This window comes from Callorhinus ursinus, unplaced genomic scaffold (genome assembly GCF_003265705.2).
Source record: "Callorhinus ursinus isolate GAN/ISIS: 27379988/994484 unplaced genomic scaffold, GSC_fseal_2.0 scaffold3, whole genome shotgun sequence".
Classification (NCBI taxonomy): Eukaryota; Metazoa; Chordata; class Mammalia; order Carnivora; family Otariidae; genus Callorhinus; species Callorhinus ursinus.
The window spans coordinates 18767582-18780006 of NW_027397065.1; the positions used below are offsets into that span (position 1 = coordinate 18767582).

General features: G+C 34.7%; 1 protein-coding gene across 18 annotated transcripts in view; it reads left to right on the forward strand.

Annotated features, from left to right (window-relative positions):
- The window catches only part of PPIP5K2 (diphosphoinositol pentakisphosphate kinase 2), a 70260-nt gene that overhangs the window by 322 nt on the left and 57513 nt on the right, over positions 1 to 12425 (forward strand). For all 18 annotated transcript variants that reach the window (XM_073888750.1, XM_073888757.1, XM_073888763.1 and 15 more), the window contains exons 2-4: positions 4167 to 4529; positions 9208 to 9403; positions 11926 to 12016. In XM_073888750.1, coding sequence (XP_073744851.1) covers positions 4416 to 4529; positions 9208 to 9403; positions 11926 to 12016 — 401 coding nt within the window. In that variant the 5' untranslated portion in view covers positions 4167 to 4415. The remainder of the gene's footprint in view (positions 1 to 4166; positions 4530 to 9207; positions 9404 to 11925; positions 12017 to 12425) is intronic.

The following is a 12425-nucleotide window of genomic DNA, read 5'->3' on the forward strand; positions in this document are numbered from 1 at the left end:
TAGACACGCGCTCTTCCTAGGGGCATGTGCCAGAGCGAAAGGCATCGTGGGCGTGGAGGAGTGACACTACAGCCCTTTCGCGTCTTAATTTCTTTTCCTCCTCCATTGTCCCCCTTTTTAATTCCTTGGGTTTGAGATACTCGAAATTTCAGATGAACCCGAAGGGAACTGCCTAGGGTCCAGCTGGCACTCCAGGCTGTGGGCTCGCTCCTCCAGCCTGGAGTTTGGGGACTGATGTGGGTAGCGATGGCTATTTTTATTTTCATTGCTCAGTCTTTACCCCTCTTCTCCTCGCCGCCTGCACCCCCCACTTCAAAAGAACAAAAAGGCCCTTGCGTTGCAGCTTTCCCAAATAAAAACGGAGACTGCAGGTCACTCACTGCCTCACCTAATCAGTTCGAGAGTGTTGCACCTCGCGCCCTTCGAGGGAGACGGACCGAGGGTGGTGACCACTGGATCTCATTTACTAGGTTCTGGACGACTTCTGGGAGTTGGCGACCTTTGGATTTCTGTGGGTGATACTTGTTTTGCTTTAGTGTGCTAGAAGGCTTAGATGGGGAAGTAGGAAGCGTGGCTGGCCCTAGCACCCAGCATCCTTGCCCTACACTGGGATAGGGTTTTGTTTTGCTATTGAAAATTCTTCAATGAAAAATACAGTTTTTGTTTCAGGCAAATTGAATATTAAAGATAACCGCCACTAACAGAGTTCTTAAGTGTGCCAAGTGCTTTACATATTTTCTCATACGCTTCTCTCAACAATTCCATGAGGTATATTAGATTATTATTCTCACGTTCCAGAGATAGGTACTGAGGCTTAGAGAGGCCACTTGTCCTAAAAACTTTTGTTACTAGCAAACATTTAAAACTGGATTAGAAACCACATTTTTTAGATTCCAAAATCTGTATTCTTAATTATACTACTGTTGTCTTACCATTATGCTTCTTTGCCTCCAGTTTCTTCACTAACATTTTCAGTGGTTGAAAGTATTCATTTAAAAAAAAATGCAGTATGCCTATTTATGTGTCTGATGAGATGATCTCTGTCCTCATGGAGCTTCCATATTGATGCAGAATTAAATAGTTCAGAAACCAAAATACTAACTGCAGTGTGGGTTTTTTGAAAGCGGATGACTAAACTGATGTGCAGAAGATTCAAAGTTGCACAGTCAGATCTTGCTGTTTTAAGTTTTAAACTCATGACTTGTGGTAGATGTTGTGAGGATATTACACTTAACAATTGGCGGGACATTTATTGATCACCCATATAAGTACTATGCACCGGTTAAGTACTAGGAATATACAGATGAGGTCCTTGTTCTCTAAAAGCACCTGCACAGCTACATATAAATAGTATTAAGGAACTATTAATTTTCCTAAGTGGAAATCATAATTGGTTATATAGCAGGATGTCCTTATTTTTAGGAGATGCATACTAAAGTATATAGAAATGAAGTATATTTATGTCTATAACTTTCAAATGATAGAGCAAGTACATGCTAGAAAGTAAATACGGCAAAGTGTTAGCAATTGTTGAGTCGGGTGGTGAGTGTATGAATGTACATGTATGGTGAACCATTCTCTCAACTTTTCTGAATATTTGAAATTTTTCACAATAAAATCTTGGGGAGGAAAAACCCTAATTCTAATGGAAACAGGTAATTGTAAAGATATATCCCAAACGCTGTGGATCATGGGGGAATGGGAAAGAGGCTGATGTGTATTTAGGGGTTGGCAGAAGCATGATAGTTGTCAGAAAAGCATTTATTGAGGACTTTGCAGTTAATTTTTAAAGGAGGAATTGGAACTTTCAAGGACAATAGTGAATTATAAGTAGAAGGAGAGACAGGCTCAGCAAAATATAGTTCATGAATGTTTGAAGAAGGAAAAAATCAATGTGAGGGTTTTGTAAAACTTGGCATGGGCTTTTTTGTATACACTTCTAAATGATGCTTGGCTGCCTTTGCCAGCATGCAGAAGCCTATTTAATAACCTCTTAGGTAGCTGTAGTAATAGTTCCCTGGAACTGGAGTCACCATTTACAACAGTGCTTTCATTGAAAAATGCTTTTAGGATTTCAGGAAAATTGGTCATGTGTCTTTTCAGCCTCCTCGAGAAAGGAGGATTTCTGAATACTACATAGGCCTGATGGTTGATCCATGGTACCATTTTAAAGATTAAGTAGCTTTGACCATGGCAGATCTGTGAAGGAGGTGACTGTTCATGATAGTCTCAAGCAGTGTGGTAAGACTGGAAAACATGTAATGAGGTCTCCAGCAGCAGCGGCGGCGACGAAAAGGAGTTTCCGTGGCTTCATTACATGGGTAGTAAATAGGTTCCTTCTAAATTGAATTGTTTGTATTTGTTTTGTGCTAGTTAAGTTAGGTAGGAATCTCGGTCTTAATTATAAAAGCCAGCAAGATAAGTAAGTAGCTGACATTTACTAAATGCTTACCTTGTACTAATTGCTGTTATGTCCTCATTGTCATTTATTTTTTTTAAAGATTTTTATTTATTTATTTGAGAGAGAGAGAGAATGAGAGATAGAAAGCACGAGAGGGAAGAGGGTCAGAGGGAGAAGCAGACTCCCTGCTGAGCAGGGAGCCCGATGTGGGACTTGATCCCGGGACTCCAGGATCATGACCTGAGCCGAAGGCAGTCGCTTAACCAACTGAGCCACTCAGACGCCCCTGTCTTCATTGTCATTTAATTTGCAAAATAATTAATGAGATTTATCCCATTTTACAGATGGTGGCCAGACAGTTTCGATAACTTAGTTAAGGACACAGAACTGAGCAACTATCAGAAAAAGCTTTCTAACCCACTTTTTCAAAGTCGAGAGTAGTGGTTCTCAATGTTGATTTCCAGACCAGCAGTATGAGCATCAGGTTGGAATTTTAAGAGTATTAAGTCCTACTTTGAGACTTTTTAGTTTAGTATTTTAACAAGCCCTCCTGGTGATTCTGACATATGAAGTTTGAGAACCACTCCTTTGATTGTGGCTACTTGTAGCATGGTAGTTTCCAATTTAAAAATGAGAGTTGAGTAGTATTTGTCTTCCGAAGAGATATTTTATTTTAATTTTTTAATCACCAACTGTTTGAAATTTCATAACACTGTGAAATTTTAATTTGAAAGTTGCATAAAGTGAAGCCTGGCTAGGTACACTAGGGTTTTAATATTTAATAGGGAACCACCAATTAAACTAGAATTAGATCTTTAGGAATAAGAGTTTTGTTGGAGTTAGGCTTTGCAGTTCTATCTAACATATAATCCAACTCTTAAGAATATTCGATCAAATAGTTTATTATATTACCAGTAATCAAATGAATTATTTGATATGTGGTTTCATCTTGGTAGGTTATTAGTTTTAATGTGACCAAGGAACAGTAGTATAAACAGCTTTGGTAAAGATATTTTGAGATATCACTGTTATATGAATGAGTTCTTAAACTGATGTTGAGAGGCATCAGTTTCTATAGAAAAGCTTGGATGTCAATCACATAAAATTGCAGAATTTATTACACATGTACATTTTTTTCTGAAGAGCAGATGCATAGATTTTTTTAGGCTAGCCAAGGAGTTTTTGACTTTTAAAAGTTTAAGAGCTGCTGTTATAATGAAATCTTGTTTTTATTTCTAATCTTATTTTGTTGATTTTTTTTGAGACTATAATGCAAAACAGTTTTATCCCCTGAGCTTTCTAGTTAAAATCTTTTAAAAATTGATTTAATGAAATTTCACATTGATTTATAGCTTTCAGTGGGTTTTAAATCCACATTACATTTTATCTGGTTTTGTTTTTTTCCATTCTATTCAGGTATTACTTAACTGTGTTGCAGAGATAGTTACCTTTTAATGGAATTTTGTTATAATTTGAATCATTTTCTCGTTTGTTATTTTTGGACTTGAATTTAGTGTGTATTTTTGTTATTGTTACTTTGTTATTTTATTACTATCTTTTTGTTATTTTTGAATCAGTTTGTCAAATTGATAAAATGTAGGTTATTGACGATGAGAGCCTAATTTTTTAATTTTATGGAAGCAAATGTCTTTTCATTTGAAGGTATGCATCAGGTTACTGGTCATGATTTTACAAGTGTCATTTACTCTTACATGAGTGTTTTTGAAGTACAGTCTCCAAAATTAATTTTTTCATTGCATTTTAGGTAGAAAGATTACTGCATCAACTCACTGAAGCAATAGCCTCACTCTTTGTCTTTTAAACTTCATCAACAATGAAGCAGTGATATCTGAGAACAGAAGAACATTTGCCGACCAACTGTCATCACAATTTCAAGTGATTGTATAAGCAGCAACAAGCTGCAACAGAGCTCTGTGTCAGCTAGTATAGAGAGAATGGTTTATTTAGGAGCGTTTTAGTATAGTGCTTTATATCTGTATCAGATGAAATAAAAATGAGTGAGACCCCCAGATTCTTTGTTGGGCCTGAAGATACAGAAATAAACTCAGGAAATTATCGACATTTCTTCCACCATGCAGATGAAGATGAGGAGGAGGAGGATGAGTCTGTAAGTTGTTTGTTTGGTAAGAAAAGACCAGTACAGTATAGGCTTCTAGCTAATCACCATCAAGGTGGATTAATACTTTCTAAATTGTGAAGACATTTTTGTACATAGAAATTTATTGGAAATCTTCTGCGCTGTAAAAGCATGTTATGTTTCACCAGTAGCATTATTGAATCTATGGTGTATCAAGAAATCCGATTAGGGGTCAGACTTTTAAGTTGTTTAATGATGTCTTTCATGATATGTTCACTGATATGTCTAGCATAACACAGTAATCAGTTGAAAACGTGGCAGGGAGAGAATAATCAGGGCCATAAACCAAAAGGGTTTCTTGTATGTAGAAGTACCTAAAAAGTACAAACTGAAGGTTCTAGAGGGGCGGGGGTGGGGGGATGGGTTAGCCAGGTGATGGGTATTAAGGAGGGCACGTACTGCATGGAGCACTGGGTCTTATACGCAAACAATGAATCATGGAACACTACATCAAAAACTAATGATGTAATGTATGGTGATTAACGTAACATAATAAAATTTTTAAAAAAACTGTATCAAGATAAAGACGTAAGTTGGAGGAAATAATTTTAAAGATACTAAAGAAGGACTTAGCCAGCTTCGTTAAGTTTGTCATGCTGTCAATACAAGTGGTGGTTGACCCAAAGATAGCCTTATATATTAACTATTCAGAAATCTGTAACTGTGACTAGAAGAAGAGGCTACCTCAAGTATCCAGAGAGGTGTATAAGTGCATAAGTCTTGTTTTCTTTTTCATCTGATCGACTAGGATGTATAGATGTACTGGATCTTTAGGAATAACACACATTTATTATGTTCATTTTATTGTAGTTGCATTAGTTCAACATTTTTCTTGTTTTCCCTTTAGAAGTAGATTGCTTTACTGGGAAAACTGATTTAAGATACACACTTATGTTTGTTTTTTCTTACATTTCCAGTTGAAAAAATAATTTTTTTAAGATTTATTTACTTAGAGAGAGAGACAGACAGAGAGAGGGAGGGCGGTGGGGAGGGGCGGAAGGAGAGTGAGACCTTCCCAAGCAGGCTCCATGTTGAGCGCAAAGCCCGACGCAGGGCTTGATCTCAGGACCTTGAACCCAAACCAAGAGTGAGCCGCTTAACCAGCTGCGCCACACAGGCACCGTGATAATTTTGTTTTCAAACCAAAACCTGTTATACTTAGTAAAAAACAAACCAAAGTAGCTGTTGGATGATTATTTACATCATTTTCCGTAGTTATTCAACACTTTTCACCATGCCGTTACACATATCTGAAATGCAAATGAGACTGTCATTCACTTAAAACCTATTCCACCCCCCACCTCACCCCAGAAAAAATGATTTTCAGGCTTTTCTTAATGGCAAAATTTTTCTTCATCTGAAGTGTTATCTAGAAGTCCAATAAATAAAACATCTTTTATCTGTCTGACTTAAGCTAGAAAGTACTATTGACTCAGCCTCTACTACCCCCACCCCTTTATGCCTGAGTTCATCTGAACATTCTGAACATCACTGACAGATCAAGTCCATTTCTTACAAAGAAGGACTTTTGTCTGTCTTTTATATCTAGAACTGTACTAGTCTCTCTTCCCTCCTACCTTTTATGTTTCAACAATATCAAATTTTTGCTTTTCATATATTATTCCATGGTGTACCATGCCTCTTTGCTGTTGTGTGTATTTCTTCATCTCTGTGAAATGCCCTTTTCTGAGGGGTACCTTATGAATTATTTTTCATTCTTCCAAACCTTGCTCATATTCCCTATTCATTCTTCCCCTTCTTATAATCTTGAATACTTCTTCCTCGGTACTATTTTTTTTTTAAGGTTTTATTTATTTGAGAGAGAGAGAGAAAGAGCATGCACAAGCTGGGGGAGGGGGAGAGGGAGAAGCAGACTCCTCACTGAGCAGGGAGCCTGACATGGGGCTCAGTCCCAGGACCCCAGGATCATGACCTAAGCCAAAGGCAGATGCTTAACCAACTGAGCCACCCAGGTGCCCCCTCAGTACTATTTCTATACCTTGACGTATATACTTGTATTCCATGTATCATAATGTACTACATTATTACTGTGATCTGTTCGATTTACAGCACTTTGAGGATAGGTAGTTTCTATATATCCAACTTCAGCACTTAGTGTAATTCTTGGAATATTGGTACTAAATAAATTGAGTCACATTTGTGGTGCATAGTTGACACTTTTGAGAAGCTTGATTTGGTTCATTTGACCTATAGATTGACAAAATGATTTGTTCCAGATCATTCTCCTATTTTTAGGATTAAAGGTATGAATTTCAGAAAAATAAAATAAAGGTATGAATTTCATTTTAGACATTAAATCTATCAAAGTAACTCAGATCTGTCTAAACAGTTATTTTTATGCTTCCAAGATTTTACCTATAGGAAAATTCTATAATTTTGTCTTAATAATGCACGTTTATTTGTTCATTTTAAACTTGGAAGTTTCTAGTTCATCTTAGCTAATGAGTAGATATTAAATAGATCTGTAATAAATACAATTTAGCGTAGTAGCCTTTTTTTTTAAATTGTAAAGCAATAGGAAATGTTAGGTTGAGTGCTTTTTTCTACTGGAGTATAATTGACATAATCGTTTCATGTGTACAACATGGTGATTCAGCAATTATATACATTACAAAATGCTTGCCATGATAAGTGTAGTTACCATCTGGTCACCATACAAAGTTACTGTTATTGACTATATTCCCTCTGCTGTACTTTTCATCCCCATGGCTTATCTATGTTATAACTAAAAGTCTGTATACCTCTTAATCCCCTTCGCCATTTTTACCCATCCCACCGTCCCCCTTCCCTCTGGCAGCCACCAGGCTGTTTTCTGTATTTGAGTCTATTTGTTTTGGTTTTTAGATGCCCCATGTTAAGTGAAATCATTCTGACTGACTTATTTCACTTAGCATAATACCCTGTAGGTCCATCCATGTTGTTGTGAGTAACAAGATTTTATCCTTTTTTTATGGCTGACAAATATATATACTATACCTCCTTTATCCATTCATTTACTGATGGACACTTAGATTGCTTGCATATCTTGGCTATTGTAAATAATGATGCAGTCAACATATCTTTTTGAATTAGTGTTTTTGTTTTCTTGGTAAATACCCAGAAGTAGAATTAATGGGTCATATGGTATTTCTATTTTTTAATTTTTTGAGGACCCTCCATACTATCTTTCACAGTGGCCATACCATTTTACATTCCCAGCAACAGTACTACACAAGGATAGCACTTGGTATTTCTTGTCTTTTTGATACTAGCCATTCTCACTGGTGTGAGGTGATATCTCACTGTGGTTTTCATTTGCATTTACCAGATGATTAGTGATACTGAACATCTTTTCATGAATCTTTTGCCCATCTGTATGTCTTCTTTGGAGAAATGTCTGTTAAGTTCCTCTGCCCATTTTTTAATTGCATTATTTGATTTTTTGGTGTTGAGTTGTATGAGTTCTTTATATATTTTAAAAATTGACCCCTTAATGGGTATATCATTTGCAAATATCTTTTGTTGGCTGGGGAAGTATTCATTAGGAACATCATGAGCTATGTAGAGGCTTTTGATCAGGAAAGAATTGAGTAAGGGAACATAAAAGTGGATGATCAAGGGGAAAAACAGCAGATCCCAGGGAGATTAGGATTTACAATGAAATTCAATACCAGTTTGAGCTCTAAATTTCATATGAGTTAGAAGAGGTGATGAAGAAATCTAATTTTAGACATAAAGAATGGTAATTTAAATCTGATGTTACCCAATTTTATTTTTAGATTTATAATAAGAGAAAGTCTAGTAAAACGCTTTTGAGCTCAGATTACAATATCATGTGAAATATATAAGATATAGAAGAGGGAGAACTAAAAAAAAACAACTGAGCACAGCTTTATTTATTTGATAAAACTCTTAATTACTTGAATGCAAAGATCTCAGAATGAATCTTGAGTAATTTTGTAAACCTATGAGCTACTTATAAAGTATTTCTGTATATCCTGCTTTTTTTAGTTTTAGGACGAACCATGGCCCTTGAGCTGTAGCAAGGGTGTCAGAGATGAACAACACCAGTAGACAGGAATATTGAGTATGAAGATTGGAGTTTCAAAGAGCATTGACACCTCTGTTAGCAGTTTGGCTTTCTCCAAGATTTTCTTCCACGTTGTCATTGGTGACCAACTCCTGTTCAGGCTCAGTCTACAAAAATAGTTTAACACTGTATATATCGCTTTGTAGTCAGAATATCTTATTTCAGGCAAGAGAATTCTTTATCTCACTCTCATTGGTCTTTTTACTTGGTTTAGATAGGTTTTGACCCTCATTTTCCCCTTTCTGTTGTGGCAAAGGTAAATAAGTACTAGAAACAATTAAGGAAGGAGTATCTGTTTAAGTTTAAAATCAGAATGAAAGTAGTAATGATGTCCTGAAAGTTTTCCAAACCTTTGTAGACAACTAATATTTGTTATTTATTATAACAAAAATGTAATTTTGAAAAATGCCTTTTTTGGGTAATGTATCATTTGTATTGATTACATCCTGCATCTACTAGTCTCTCTGTACTAGTGAAAAAGATTTAATATAGCTCTACTTTGGAGTTTGTATTAAGTCAACCTGATTTTTTGTTGTTGTTGTTTTCTTTCTGTTTTAGCCACCAGAAAGGCAGATTGTGGTTGGAATATGTTCCATGGCAAAGAAATCCAAATCCAAACCAATGAAGGAAATTCTTGAACGGATCTCCTTATTTAAATATATCACAGTAGTAGTATTTGAAGAAGATGTTATTTTGAATGAACCAGTAGAAAACTGGCCTTTATGTGATTGTCTTATTTCTTTCCATTCTAAAGGTATTAAAGAATGGGGTGGGAACTCCCTTTATCCTCTTATAATAAGCCTAATATATATTAATTGTAGAGTATTAGATAAAACAGAAAAATAAAATTAAACTCACCCATCTCACATATCAGTGATGTTAGCATTTTGATATATTTCTTTTCGGTCATTTTTTTCTCTATGTATTTTTTTAAACGGATTTACTGTGGTTGTGTGTATGTAATTTTATATTTAATTTTTTCATTAGTTATATCAAGAGTTTTTTTCCCCTCCATTACATTCTTCAAAGACCTGATTTTTAACGTCATCATAGTGTGTCTTCATGCGGATGTCCTATAACATATTTAACTGTTATCCTAATAGATAGTCTCCAATTTTCACTTTTAGAAATAAGGTTATTATGAACTCTTTTAATGCATATCTTTTTTTGTACTACTCTAAGTTACTTGGAATAAATTCTTGAATTATTAGATATTTTAAGCCGCATGCTTTTGCCATATAAAAAATGATCTATCTTTCTTCATATACATATTCATATTTTATTTCTGAAGAACTTAATGTTTGAATTTTCAATTTTACTTGGTTTCTTTTACAAATCAAACAGAAATATTAATTAAACTTAAATATTACTTGATGGTAAAGTATGCCTTCATAGTAAAACCCACTAGTCAAAATTATTAGTGAATATTTGAACATTTATAACCCAAGAATCTGTGAATTAAGTGAATTTCTAAGAACTATAATTTAAAAGATGCATGCTCAGTTATAAATGTATTCATATTAAATCACTTTGTTATCAAAATATGTAATCTCCAGCTGTGTTAAAGTTTTACTTTAGTTAAGTGTTCAAGAAACTTCTCCTTCAGCAAGAAGGGGGTGGAGCATGATTGAGACTTTTTGTGCTCTTGTAGCCTATAGAGAAGACAAGGCCCTGGTTTTCTTTATAAATTGAAGTCCTTTACTTCAGAGAATCTTAAAATTGGCTTATCCTTCAGGGTAAGGTGGTCTTCCCTTACTACCACATGGTTCTTCCTACCAAAGCTTTTTTTTTTGCCTGTAAAAACTAGGTGCTATCTAAGGTTATATCCCATATGCTGTCTCTTGGTATGGAAAAAGTTCCTCTTTAACAACAACAACAGAACCAGAGAACTGTTACAGAGGTTCCTATATGCTGAATTCTGTTAGGATGCTTTAAATCATAGACATTGAGCTATCTTGATGACAAGTGATGAATTCTTCGCAGAGTCTTTACAAAACGAGAAGGGTTTGTAATTTGTGGAAGTGATTCTTGTTATAGAGTACTTTTATTAAATTTTAAAAACTAAGAGGAATTTAGGAATAAGTCTTTTTTAACTGACCATAGTTTTTTGTTTAGTTTTGTTAACTTCAATATGCCTTAGTACTTACTTCCCCTCACCTGTTCTGATAATGGTACAAAATACAGTGTCTGTACAGGTATTCTGTAGTACCCAAGGTTAAATTCTAAAGTTATGCATGCTTACTGATTTTTCCTCTTTTCCTTAGACAAGATATTCTTTAAAATATTGTCATTTAAGGAATAATAAATATTTATTGGTAGCTTACTCTGTCAGGGACTATGTTAAGTGTTTTATATACACTCCTTTATTGAGTCCTCAAAAAGTCCACTAGGTAAAACTTGTATAATACCCATTTACAGCTGGGAATCAGGGGCTTAGAGATGTTAAATAAATTTCCCAGCGTCACATAGCTAATGAAAGATGGAGCCAGGATTTTGAACCCTGTTTTATTAGACTCTATGGTATACTGCCATACCATCTCTTAATAATAGGTATTGATGGATAAAATTGGAGACTTTTAGTTTCAATACAGAGAGTGCGGTATAATTATTAAAATGCTTTAGATTTTTTCTAGACCTCTTACTATAGCTGCCATTTGATTTTTTTCCATGTAATTAGTAGTTTTATCAAAGTCTAGAAATTTTAGGGAGTTAATTTCTGATACCTTAACATTGACCTAGTTACAGCAAGTATGATTCTACTCATATATTTTATATTTAGAGCATATCTATTGTATGTGAATTAACTTTTGTTTTTGCTATTTTTAAAGATGCACAAGTTCTTTGAATTATTGGCAATTTATATGTATAAATATCAAACTAAAGTGAGAAGAAGTCATATTTTTTTTAAATCACCAAGTGATTGTGATATACTTATTTATATAGGGGGTTCTGTTTGTGTATGAGGTAATCTTAACCTGTTATCAGGTGACTTTGAATAATCAGGCATTGACTAACATGTCAGTGCTCTACAGTTGGTTATATAGCCACTGGCTTGTTGTGCCTTATCAATCAAATTAACTAGGAAAAAATAAGACTTATTAATAGTACCAGTTATGTCAAGTTTTATGTCTTTTTCCATGCTTTATATGGAAAGCAGTTATATGCATAATTAAATTAACCTTTTATGGGAAGTGGCATAAAATCAAATAGATATAAGTTATAGATGTCAACTTATCTTGAGATTGTACAGAATATGTTAATAATATGTGTTCTTAGGATTTCCACTGGACAAAGCAGTTGCCTATGCAAAACTCAGGAATCCATTTGTAATCAATGACTTGAATATGCAGTATCTCATACAAGATAGGTGAGTGATGGAGATGGCTGAATTAAGGGAAGGAAAATAACATTTATTTAGTATCTACTGTAAGCTGACATCAGGTGTTTTCATATACATTAATTTGTGGTATCCTCTAAATAATACTTAGAAATAGGTATTTATACCCAGTTTTATAGATGAAGAAACTCAATCCTGAATTAATTTGCCCAGAGTCACAGTAGTTCTGTCAATAGTGGAACAAGGACTTAAACCAGGTTTGTGTAATATCCAGAGCCTACTGAACCATTGAAAATTATGAACAACTTCTCTGTCATGTGACTGAAGATGAAATTAGCGTTATACTCATTATAACTAGACTTTTTTTTTAAATTGAATAGTGCAACAATTTTGAAAAACATCTCATGATATATCTTAGCATTCATTTTACAGGCCAGAA